At 45.7% G+C, this 12,434-nt stretch overlaps 1 protein-coding gene across 4 annotated transcripts in view; it reads left to right on the forward strand.

The window, feature by feature from the left end:
• Positions 1-10,655: 10,655 nt before the first annotated feature.
• LOC102948172 (WD repeat-containing protein 64) overlaps positions 10,656-12,434 on the forward strand; it is an 82,236-nt gene continuing 80,457 nt past the window's right edge. For 2 of the 4 annotated variants that reach the window (XM_037891951.2, XM_037891961.2), the window contains exon 1: positions 10,665-10,928. In XM_037891951.2, coding sequence (XP_037747879.1) covers positions 10,861-10,928 — 68 coding nt within the window. In that variant the 5' untranslated portion in view covers positions 10,665-10,860. Of the gene's footprint in view, positions 10,929-12,434 lie in introns of all 4 variants that reach the window. The other 2 variants (XR_005224229.2, XM_043531485.1) reach the window with 2 other exon arrangements.

Below are 12,434 nucleotides of genomic sequence, written 5' to 3' on the forward strand. Positions count from 1 at the left end.
AGACTAAGAAAAGAAAATGAAGACGTCTCACCTATTAATAGTTAAATAGTGGTAGCTGCTAAAACACTGAAATGAGCTTTTGAGGCAAACAGCAAATCAGCAGTATTATCAGATACTTTACTTCAGAGAGTCTTATAGGGCTTGTAGTCATTGCTTGTGAATGGGCTGCAAGACGTGGAAGATCACAGTAATATGGCTAAGGGTCACAGAAGAATGTCTCATTCCTAAATTTAATATAGTTGACACTGAGGTCACCATGTAACACTAGACTCAAGGCAACATCTCATATGCTGAAGGAAGGAAAATGCATCAGTGAGAGCATTAAAAGCAACACTCAGAGCAAACACAAAGAAAAACAAGGCCCTTATTTCTATGGTTGGTACATATGTACTAGCAGCAGAGATAGTGAATTTATATCCAATATAAAGTTATGTATGGATGGTCATGTAACTGAAAAAAGAAGCTGTCATTCTGTTTGCTGTATACTGAACCTTGAAATGTATAAAAGGTCTCTGCTTGCTGCAGTTGTGGTTATGAGGCACTTACTATTGTGTGTTTTATTTTTGATGCAAAATATTTCTGAGAAAGTCATTTTTTGTGCTCTCATGAAGACTTTATATGTTTTCTCACTCTGTATTTCCTTAATCTGAAATAAGTAATCTGGACTGAAAATACCTGGTTTGTTCTTTGTGTGCTGGAGAACACAACAGAATTTTGAGTTCCCTTAACTAGTTCTTAAAAGTCACTATTTTATCTTCCATGCATTTGATGGTCTTTTACTAAAGAACTGTACCTTTTGCCTCTCTAAATGTTTTGCCTTTCTAAATAAAGTATTTTGATTGAGTATTTTGTTGGGAAAATGACTGTTATTACAAGAATTCATATGAACAAATTATATGGTACTTATTACACTTGATCAGATGGACTATACACTGCAGCATAACTTTTTTGGGGAATTCCTGCATCAGAGGAGTTCATCTTGTTGTGACTTTCTGGTAAGACTCTATAATACTTGTTTGGAATGCAGTACAGTTCCAAAGGTAACATGTACTGGCACTTCTCAAGCCTAGAAGGAAGGCAGATGACTCAAAGGACTATCATCCAATCACTTTGATCAGCATAACTTTTAAGCTGTTTGAGAGACTGGTACTTAAATGACTATTGCCTTTAATTGCCCCACAGTTACCTCAGTATCAGGCAGGGTTCCAACCAGGCCATAATGCTGAGGATCAGCTGATTAGACTGACAGCTTTTATTTGATGCATTCATGTGACACACTGTACTTCGTATTCATCACTTCTATATGGTTATGATATATTTTGTACAAAGTGTACCTTTAAAAACTCATTTATAAACTCATAATCTGATGAATATTATTATCTTGTTGAAATGTGTGTAACAACACTGCATGTGAAATTATGAGATTTTGCTGTAAGATTGCTACAGAAATATGTTGTAATTCTGGATAACACTCCTAAGCCATTTCCTCGGAGACAAAGCCACACTGGCATGCCAGCAAAGTGCTAAATAGCCATTACATGCTTAACTGGGGACTTGCCAGCAGGGGAGTTGTAAAGAAGAAATTTACAATTCACACCGGAAGGACAGTTGGCAGCTCATGTACGCCATGGAACTGCCTGACCCCATGATCCAGCAAAGGTGCCTCTAGACCAGGGGTGGCCAACCTGTGGCTCTGGAGCCACATGGGACTCTTCAGAAGTTAATATGTGGCTCCTTGTATAGACACCAACTCCAGGGCTGGAGCTACAGGCGCCAACTTTCCAATGTGCCCGGGGGGTGCTCACTGCTCAACCCCTGGCTCTGCCACATGCTTTGCCCCCACTCCACCCCTTCCTGCCCCCCCTCCTGCACACCATGAAACAGCTGATCAGGAGGTGCGGGGAGGGAGGGGGAGGTGCTGATTGGCGGGGCTGCCAATGGGTGGGAGGCGCTGGGAGTGGGGAGGGAAACTGATGCGGGGCTGCTGACGTATTACTGTGACTCTTTGGCAATGTACATTGGTAAATTCTGGCTCCTTCTCAGGTTGGCCACCCTTGCTCTAGATACCTCTCCTCCCCCATCCCTACTGATGACAGTAAGATCCCCTGAAAGACATCATTGAACTAGAGGGAGTGGTCCTCTGGAGGTTTTTCCAGCCATTACAGACTGTTGAAAGCTTTTGGGTGAGATAAATCTTTTTGCTTTTACATTTATTAGCCTTTGTAAAGTTTAGGAATTAGCTTGCAAATTTATCTTTTTATTTCTTTTGTAACCAACTCTGACTTTTATGCCTTTTCACTTGTAAATCACTTAAATATATATCTTTTTCAAGTTAATAAACTTGTTTTACTGTTTTATCTAAAACAGTGAATTTGAATTGAAGGGTTTGGGAAGGCTCCACTTGAGACAACAAAGCTGGTGCAAATTTATTACCCTTTGTTGGAATGATGGAGTAATATATGAGCTTGTACGCTCCAGTGGGCTACTGAATGGTACAAGATGCACATTTTTGGGGGGCAAGACTGGGACTGAGAGATATGCTGGTGTCACCCTGTATATATTCATGGCTGGCTGGGCATAGCATTCATGTACTCAGCTGGGAGTGACTTTGAATGTTGGTGATTGAGTGATCAGAGGCTGGAGAGGAAAGTCACAGGCCCATTGTGAGCTGAGTGTCCTTAATGGGCCATCAAAACATAGCTGTCTAGCCCTGATGTAAATCTATTGGGTGGGGGGGAGAGAAGGTGTGAGCCAGGCATACAACACATTTCTGAGATACAGATACATAGCCAATATTCATAACTTCAGATATAAAGATATAAACAGAACTATCATACTTAGCAGGTTACAACTTTTCATTGATATCTTACATGCCATACTTTGCATAAGATTTGTTGCAATTGTATAACAGTGCTAGCAACAATAATATAAATGGTCATATTCAATCATACAGCATCACAGTGATTTCTAACAGAACAGTGATTGTCAAGTGTGGAGATGGTTCAAGTCCCCAGTGTCATATGAACAATGGATTTCTGTAGGGATCTGTACTCCCTCCCATACTCTTTACTCCTGGGGGAACACTGCACACGCCCATAATTCATGTCCTGCCACAGATTTTTTTTCCCTGCAGAAAATACATTCTGCCTGAGAAGTGCTGCAGTTCTGCTTTTTGCCTGCCGGAGGCGGCTGTGGTGCCAGAACAGCCAGCAGCAAGAATGCAGCCAGCTGCTGGCTGTTCTGGCACCACAGCCGCCTGTGGTGGGCAAAAGGCGGAACTGCAGCACTTCTCAGGCAGAACGTATTTTCTGCAGGGAAAAAAAATTGTGTGCAGTGGCGCAGAATTCCCCCAGAAGTAGAAGTTCATCACAGCACTCTGCCTGTGGAGCCAAGTTAGCACAGGCAGAGTGGGGCACACAGGGCTGCTGGAGGGAGGGGGCAGGGAGGGTCACAAACCAGGGTTCAAAATGGCTAGTGAGTGCGATACCCTGGAGCACAGGCTCGGAGCTAGTGGGGTGACAGCACTGAGCCGGGGCCAAATAGGAGTGGGGGTGCAGGGCCACATGGAGATGGGGGAAGAAGGCTGCAGGGCCACATGGGGATGGGGGGTGTGTGGGGACAGGGTCAGATGTGCCTGACTGCAAAGGAGAGGTTTGGGGTCAGCCAGGGTCTGCATTGGGAGGCTCCCCAATTCCCTAACAATGCCTCCCTTCTCCCCCCTCTCTGTCCCCCCAAAAAAACTCCTGTTCCATACCTTTCCCACCCACACCCAACAACCCACCAGGTTCATTCCAGGCTCCTTTCCTCTCCCTCAACTGCTCCATTACCCCTGATTCCCCCAAGCCTTTTGTGACATTGTATACCTTGGGGGACCATAATGTAACCCCCATATTCCTCATTTTCATATAATTGTGATCTTACATATAAAGCATGCCTTGTAAGGTATTGGGGAAAGGTTATGATCTGCTGAAAGGCATTTCTCTATCCATATATGTGTATCATTAATGCATATGAAGTTATAAGAATTGTGTGGTATGGTTGTCACTAAAACAGGCTGTAAGTTGGGGGAATCAGCCAGATATTAGCTCCGCAGAGGCAACAGCAAGGAAAATATCCAACACCCAGGCGGGGTGTCAATCAACTCATCAACAACCATTGTCCAGCAAGAAAGCTACAATGCGATGACTCACCTGTATGAGGCCACACCAGGGAATTTGCTCAACCTTGCTTAGAGAGATTCAGTAATGCTCACCTGACTCTGAAGGTGGGGGGCAAAGGCAGGAGGGAAGAAAGGACATGATAAAAGGGAGAGACAGTTGCCATGCTGGCTCTCTCTCTTCCACCTACATCTACAGACACCACACCAAGTGACTGAAGCGCTGATCAAAGGGGAAAGCCTGACTGAAAAGTAACCAGCCAGCCTGTGGTGAGAAGTACCTAAGTTTGTAAGGACATTGAAAGTGTTAAGATCAGCTTAGAATGCATTTTGCTTTTATTTCATTTGACCAAATCTGACTTGTTATGCTTTGACTTATAATCGCTCAAAATCTATCTTTATAGTTAATACATTTGTTTGTTTATTCTACCTGAAGCAGTGCGTTTGGTTTGCAGTGTGACAGAGGCTCCCCTTGGGATAACAAGCCTGGTACATATCAATTTCTTTGTTAAATTGACAAACTTATATAAGCTTGCAGCGTCCAGCGGGCATAACTGGACACTGCAAGACAGAGGTTCCTACAGTTGTGTCTGGAACTGGAGATATTGGGTAGTGTCATTCGCTTGCAAGTAGCTGGGAGCAGCTTACACCCAGAGGCTGTGCGTGAACAGCCCAGGAGGGGGGGTTCTCACAGCAGAGCTCCCAGAGTCAAGGATTGGAGTGGCCTAGCAGACCACTGGTCTAGACAACACCAGAGGGAAACATCACACCTTTGCACTGCTTCTGACAGGTGCAGGAAATACGTTTCTGTGTTGTAGTTTAATGAATTACTCAAAGTTCTGTATTAATATGTCTAGTAAGGAATCTATTTGTTAAAAAAAATCTTTTTTTTTGGTCTGTATTGTTACAGACATACTTGCTGACAAGTATTTTGAAATAAATTATCAAAATAATTGAACTGGAGTGATTATCTTGTGTTACTTTGACAAATAAAATATGCAGAATTTTTCAGAATTTTTAATTTTTTGGTGCAGAATTCCCTCAGGAGTACCTCTTTTATAGGTAGATAGATAGACACAGCTGAACTGCCACCCTCCTCAACAACAAAGTTTATGTACACTGATGACATCTGCCTGTCAATAGGCAGAAGGAGCTCTGAGGAGCTGGAGTCCTGCCTGTTATCTGACCTCGAGACTTCAGCCAAGTATTTTTTGAAGTGAAGACTCAAAAAACACACTGAAGACAGCATCATCTTGTTTCAACTCATCATCGAGTTGAGCTCATTGACAGCTCCAGGTCCTTCTGCACCATCAGCCAACTGTACCCTACTTATTTGGGGATAAAGCTTGAATGCGCTCTGTGCTTTCAACAACACGTCAAGAAGACAGGCTAAATCCAGTCAAGAGTCATACTCCTCTGCAAGTTTGTCAACAACTCATGGGGAGCCAGCACAGCAACCTTGTGGACATGTACCAACGCCCTAATTATTGCACCTACTGAATACTGTGCAGCAGCTTGGGACTCTAATAATCATTGTGGCAAGCTGGATTCAATGATCAACTGAGCCCTTCATATCATGACCGAGGTGACCAGGACAACTTCAGTTTCCAACTTTCAGGTCCTGGCTGGCATTGTTCTCCCGACGATTAGGTGTGAAGGGAGGGCCCTGGCCATCTTACTGTGTGCAGCCAACTATCAAGACTGCCTACTTCACAATTTCATCTCAGAGCCACATCAAAAAAGCCTGTTAAAGTTTTCTTTTCTAAAATAGCCATGCCTCTTAGTAAATCAGACATGACCTTTTTAAAGAAAAGCACCACAGGTTGCACAGGACTATTGTCATAAATATAAAGGGAAGGGTAACCACCTTTCTGTATATAGAACTATAAAATCCCTCCTGGCCAGAGGCAAAACCCTTTCACCTGTAAAGGGTTAAGAAGCTAGGATAACCTCGCTGGCACCTGACCAAAATGACCAATGAGGAGACAAGCTACTTTCAAAGCTGGAGGGTGGGAACAAAAGGTCTGTCTGTCTGTGTGATGCTTTTGCCAGGAACAGATCAGGAATGCTCTTCAGAACTCCTGTAAAAAGTTAGTAAGCAATCTAGCTAGAAATGCGTTAGATTTTCTTTTGTTTAATGGCTGGTAAAATAGCTGTGCTGAATGGAATGTATATTCCTGTTTTTGTGTCTTTTTGTAACTTAAGGTTTTGCCTAGAGGGATTTTCTATGTTTTGACTCTGATTACCCTGTAAGATAGTTACCATCCTGATTTTACAGAGGTGATTCTTTTACTTTTTCTTCAATTTAAAATTCTTCTTTTAAGATCCTGATTGCTTTTTCATTGTTCTTAAGATCCAAGGGTTTGGGTCTGTGTTCATCTATGCAAATTGGTGAGGATTTTTATCAAGCCTTCCCTAGGAAAGGGGGTGTAGGGCTTGGGGGGATGTTTTGGGGGAAGACGTCTCCAAGTGGGCTCTTTCCCTGTTCTTTGTTTAACACGCTCGGTGGTGGCAGCATAGGGTTCAAGGACAAGGCAAAGTTTGTACCTTGAGGAAGTTTTTAACCTAAGCTGGTAAGAATAAGCTTAGGGGGTCTTTCATGCAGGTCCCCACATCTGTACCCTAGAGTTCAGAGTGGGGAAGGAACCTTGACAACTATATTTTGGATCGATGGTGCATTTTTTGGCAGATATACAATTCAGATCTGCACTCCCTAGTCTATCCGGATCAGCTGTCGCATGCCCCTCAGCAGGGCAGGCGAGTTATATGAGCCTGTGGTGCCTGGGCTCCAGCAATGTTCAGGGCCTGGGGGCCCAGCTCCACCAATGTTTGGGGCCGGGTCTCTCCCCTGGCCCCCCTGCTGCCCCCCTACGCCTCCCCCGAGTGTCCCCCAGCCTCTGCTTGCTGCCCCGGCACACTTCTCCTGGGGCCCCAAAGCATCTCTACCTCTCCCCTGCAGCTCCATATGCTGCCTCCCCTCTGCTGGCTCCCGGCATCAACTGCCACCGCAGGGTGCAGGCTCCTAGCGCCCCCCAACTACTAGTGCTTGTCCTTCTCTGGCCTGCCTGCACTCCAAACTCCTCATCCCCAGCCCAGCCCCACCCCAGAGCCTACACCCACAGCCAGAGCCCTCACCCCTCTCACCCCAACCCTCTGCCCTAGCCCTGAGCCCCTCCCACACTCCAAACCCCTCATCCCCAGCCCCAGCCAGAGCCCTCATCCCCTAACCCTCTGCTCCAACCCTGATCCCTCTCCTGCATCGTGAACCCCTCATCCCTGGCCCCACACCACAGCCCTCACCCCACCCCCCAGCCCTCTGCCTGAGCCCCTCCCACACCCCCAACCCCTCATCACAGCCCCATCCCAGAGCCCTCACATTTTTACATTATTTTAAAATATATTTTTTGGCTTACAAGGCAGATGTGTGTGTGTTGGGGGGGGGGGGGGGGGCGGAGACTTGGACCTGTTCTGGGCACCACCAAAAATTATACAAACCTGCCGCCCCTTTCCCTCAGAACAACCATCTGAACCAAAAGATCCTTCTTTGTTACAACGGGATAGGTTGTGGTCACAAACATCTTAATTTACATCTTTACCCCGAGGGCTTCTTGAGCTCCCTGCCTTGACCCAGTGGAGCTCAGGAACAAACAGTGTGTCATCTGGTTATGGACTGCCCTCCTCCTCTTTATCATCTTGATGGTGGATGGATGTGCTTGATGTCTCCAGATGATGCTACCGTGATAAAGTGACGACATTGCTTACCCAATATTTGTTTGCGCCATCAGAAGCCATATGACAGAAGACTTTATGTATAGTGTCTTACCTACAAACTGTAGCCCCAATCCTGAAAACGTTTATACACATGCTTAACTTTAAGCACAGGAGTATTCCCATTGAAACTTAAAATTGTGCTTAAGAGTCTGCAGGACTAGTGCCTTAGTTTGTTGGCAAGACAATAAATATACATACTACACAATGAAGTTATGCTACCATATTGTCTAGTGTAAGTGTTCGTAGGATAAGTGCTCAAATTTCAAAATGCTTTACAGTCTTAGGGCCTGATCCTGCAATTCTAACTTGGGCAAAACTCCCACTGACTTTAGGTCCTTAAAAATATCCCTATTACAGAAGTTAGGGTGTGAGGAATTTACAGATAAGAGATCTTGTATTCTAGCTGAGATTGTTATGAGACAGAATGGCAATGAAGTGATTAGGAATTCTATTTTAGGGGGTATAAGCTCCAGAGGAGATGTCTCTTGCACCAGCAATGGCCAGATTCAAAAGAGGCTAGAGACAAGTTATGCTCCCTCCTGTAGGATGAAAAAAGTTCATGAAGCATTTAGCAAACAAAGAGCAATGGCCAATTAACAACATAAAAATAAACAATTAACACATTAACAAAGGCTAAAGAAACACTTATCAAGATTTAAGTTGATATATAAAAAGGAGGAAATGTTTGCTAACCATTAGCAACTGATTGATTAAAAGCAAATTTTAGAATAGGTATGCAAATAAAGTAATGTAAAATGAACGTATTCCAAATATTAGTTTTAAATAGAAATTTTTAACATAGAAAATAACTTAATGGTAAATAATTTGGAACCTTAGTAACTCAGGCTGTCATGGGAAATAAAATAAAGAAGTAAGAGTCACAAATTTATAGAAAAAATGCAAAAGTCATGGGTAAATGTATTTAGAGCAAAATATCCAGGTCACTGTCCCATATTGCACTGTACTGGACATACATACAGGCATTCTTGGATTCTTTTTTAATTCATGGCAAAACCTTCCTTATTAATGAGCTTGAAGATAATGGGTGAAATCCTGGCCCCACTGGAGTCAATGGCAAAATTTCCATTGATTTCAGTGGGGCCAGGATTTCACTCCAAGACTTCTATAGTGTTGGGTGTGGAAGGGAAAGACAAGTTATACAAACACTCCCTGGGGTATGCAAGACCCGACTTACACAAATTCGCACTTACGGAAAAAGTTCCATAAGCCAGAAATAGGATTTTCGAGTTGTGGAAATTTTTGCATAATGTACAGCTATACGTTTCCGACTTACACAAAATTCAAGTTACGCAAGGCTTTCCAGAACAGAACGATTGGGTAAGTCGGGTGGCTTCTGTATTGTTAATGTCATGAAAGTTATTATGGTTATGCTTAACAACCTAACCCTCAGTTGTGGATTACATCTCAAGTGGTCTCCTCCAATCTGTCCTAATCTGCATTTAGTTTAGACACTCTTCCTCAGACCAAAAGAAGAGCTCTGTAAAGCTTGAAAGCTTGTACCTTCCACCACCAAAAAACCCCCCATCATGTCACATATCTTGTCTCTCTCATGAAAACCATGACACAGACAAACACATAGTGTTACCCATAACTTTAAAGGATGTTCTCTGGAGGGAAATGCAGTAGCTTTGAATCACAGAGGTATGTGTTCTACCATATTAATAAAAGAACAAAGGGAACAATGCTGACACTCCCTCTCTCCATGGGTTTTGATGGGCAATTGTTGGGCCACTCCACATCATTCAGTTTTTTAAAATATTCTGCCCATATGGGTCCTGATTCTGCCACTGTTACATTCTAAATGGGCGATCTTGATTATCACTACAAAAGTTTTTTTCTCCTGCTGATAATAGCTCATCTTAATTAATTAGCCTCCTACAGTTTGTATGGCAACTTCCACCTTCTCTGTATATATATATATATCTTCTTACTATATGTTCCATTCTATGCATCCAATGAAGTGGGCTGTAGCCCACGAAAGCTTATGCTCTAACAAATTTGTTAGTCTCTAAGGTGCCACAAGTACTCCTGTTCTATTCACTGAGTAGTTTCTATTGATTCCATTAGGTGCCTAAATACCTTTGTAGATTCACCCAGCTGGCTGATTGTTTTACAGGGTTTTAAATTGTATTACTTTTCACACTATCTCTCTGACACCCTGAGGTGGGATTGTTTTATCAGCAAAATGTTTCTATATCTAACATCCTTGCTAATCTCAAATTGGGTATATTCTGTGCTGGAATCAGCCTCTTTCTGCAAAACACACTAGCTTTAACAACCCTGCTCCTTGCTGTTCTTTTGAAACCCGGCAAAATGAAATTAAAAGCAAGTGACAATAGCTGCACCTATTCTTTTCTGATCTTCTCTTGCCCTGACTGGGCAGGAGAGGAAAAATGATTTACCCACAGTGTCAATCAAGGGTGGCATTTTCCTGCCTATAACTGACAGCTCCATAGATTGGGGGAAAGTTCTGTTTATTACATGAAGTGACTAAATGTTGCCAAGTAGGGGCTGCTCTTCTGTGGGCATTTTCAATAAACTCTTCAGATCGGGGCTAGCGCTGAAATTTTACTTCTTTTGCTCACTATTGCGGCACCCCCTCTCCCTTTTAGCCAGGGGGCCGAGGGCCAGCCCCCGGAGAGATGCATTCTGCACAGGCTGCGCCACAGCCCCGGGCAGCAGACCACGCTGCAGGAGCACCGTTAAGCTGAGGAGAAGAGTGATCGCACTTGGCAGCGCTGTTCCCGCCAGTCCCGTGCACTCCTCGGCCTCACGTGCCAGGCCCGCGGAGCGAGGGCGGTGCTGGGCGGGGAGCAACCCCACGTGCCAGGTCTGCAGCGCCCTGCAGTGCGGCGGGGCACGGGCTGCTGCCGCTGCCGCTGAGCGGGCTTGGCTGGGGGTGCCCGGAGACCATGGCTCTGAGGAAGGCAGCGCGACCGCGCTCTGCATCCGGAAAGCTGGAAACATTCCCCCGCGGCAGGTGAGCCCCCTTTTCCCCTCCAGCCTGCGGGCGCGGGCCGAGCCCCGGCGGCAGCAGCGTTGTGGGCTGTTGTCAAGCAACCAGGGCTGCGGCTTGCGCCGGCCAGGAGCCGCAGGTGCTCCCCGCGCCCAGCCCCGCCCCGCCTCCCCTCGCCGCGGAGCGAGACGTCTGAGGGCAGTCGCCGCGCGCCTTCCACTCCGGGCTGTGCGCGGGCTCGGGGCGTCCCTCCCCGCCGGGTCCCGCTCTGCTGTGCGCAGCCTGGGGAGTCGCTAGCCTGCTCCCGCCGCGGAGCGCTTGGTGCTGCCATGGGGAAGGTTTTGTTGTGGGCGCTTAGAGAAAGCGGTGCCAAGTCCCCCGCTGCTCGGGACAGCGCGAGGGAGGAGATGGAAGGAAGGAGCATTGCAATAAACACTGGGAGCCTGAGGGTCCTTTTTTTAAACCGTTTCCTGTTAATGTCCTTGGTTATTGCCAGTAGTTATTCCCCTCCCTTTCTTCTTCTTCCTCTTCTGCTGCTGCCACTGTATTTGTCCCAGAGCCCAGACTGATGCACAGGGCACAAGGTTGTGTCCTGGTCCCATGTCTGTCCTGGATCCGGCTCACCACTGCTGTAGCGTATTGTGGAGGGGGGACAAGCCGCTGCTTCCGGGAGCTGCACAGAGCCATGTCACCCGTGGAGCGGGGCAAGCCCCCGGCCCTGCTCCCCAGCGGGAGCTCGAGGGCCGGATTAAAAGGTCGGTTGCCTGGACGCGGCCCGCGGGCCGTAGTTTGCCCACCCCTGCACTAGGAGAACACTGTAGGGACTGGTTTCAGAGTAACAGCCGTGTTAGTCTGTATTTGCAAAAAGAAAAGGAGTACTTGTGGCACCTTAGAGACTAACCAATTTATTTGAGCATAAGCTTTCCTGAGCTACAGCTCACTTCATTGGATGCATACTGTGGAAAGTGTAGAAGATCTTTTTATATACACACAAAGCATGAAAAAATACCTCCTCCCACCCCACTCTCCTGTGACTGTCCGTCTTTCCCAGGCCAAGTGTAGGAGGACTGGGCTGAGTGGAACTTACCCAGAACTTGGAAGGAAAGAACAAAGTTTAGGTGAGACCCAGGCATGTAGGCTTTTTGATCTGCATGCTGTGTACCTTTGGTTGAATACGTAATAGTTTGTTTTGAAGAAGTCTTGAAGTTACATTAATCAGCCACTGGTCACAGGCTTTTGGAGGAAAAGGGCTAATGTGCCAAAGTTGGGGCTGTCATGTTATCCCAATTGGTAAACAGGAGGGCTGCAGCATGGTCTAAGCATGGTAGGACCATGTGCCCCTTTCCAGAAGGGGTGAAGATAGCAAAACCTATCTGCAGAGAGGTCCACTCAAGAGGGACTAAAAGGGGCTTAAACTGCAGCTCATCCCATAACTTTGACATTTGACAACATCTGCTTTTATAAGAGGAGACTTCCAGGTGCTTCTAAAACAGTCCTGGTGAGATCCCTACTTATAAAGAACAGGAATAC

This window comes from Chelonia mydas, chromosome 1, assembly GCF_015237465.2.
Source record: "Chelonia mydas isolate rCheMyd1 chromosome 1, rCheMyd1.pri.v2, whole genome shotgun sequence".
Taxonomy (NCBI): Eukaryota; Metazoa; Chordata; order Testudines; family Cheloniidae; genus Chelonia; species Chelonia mydas.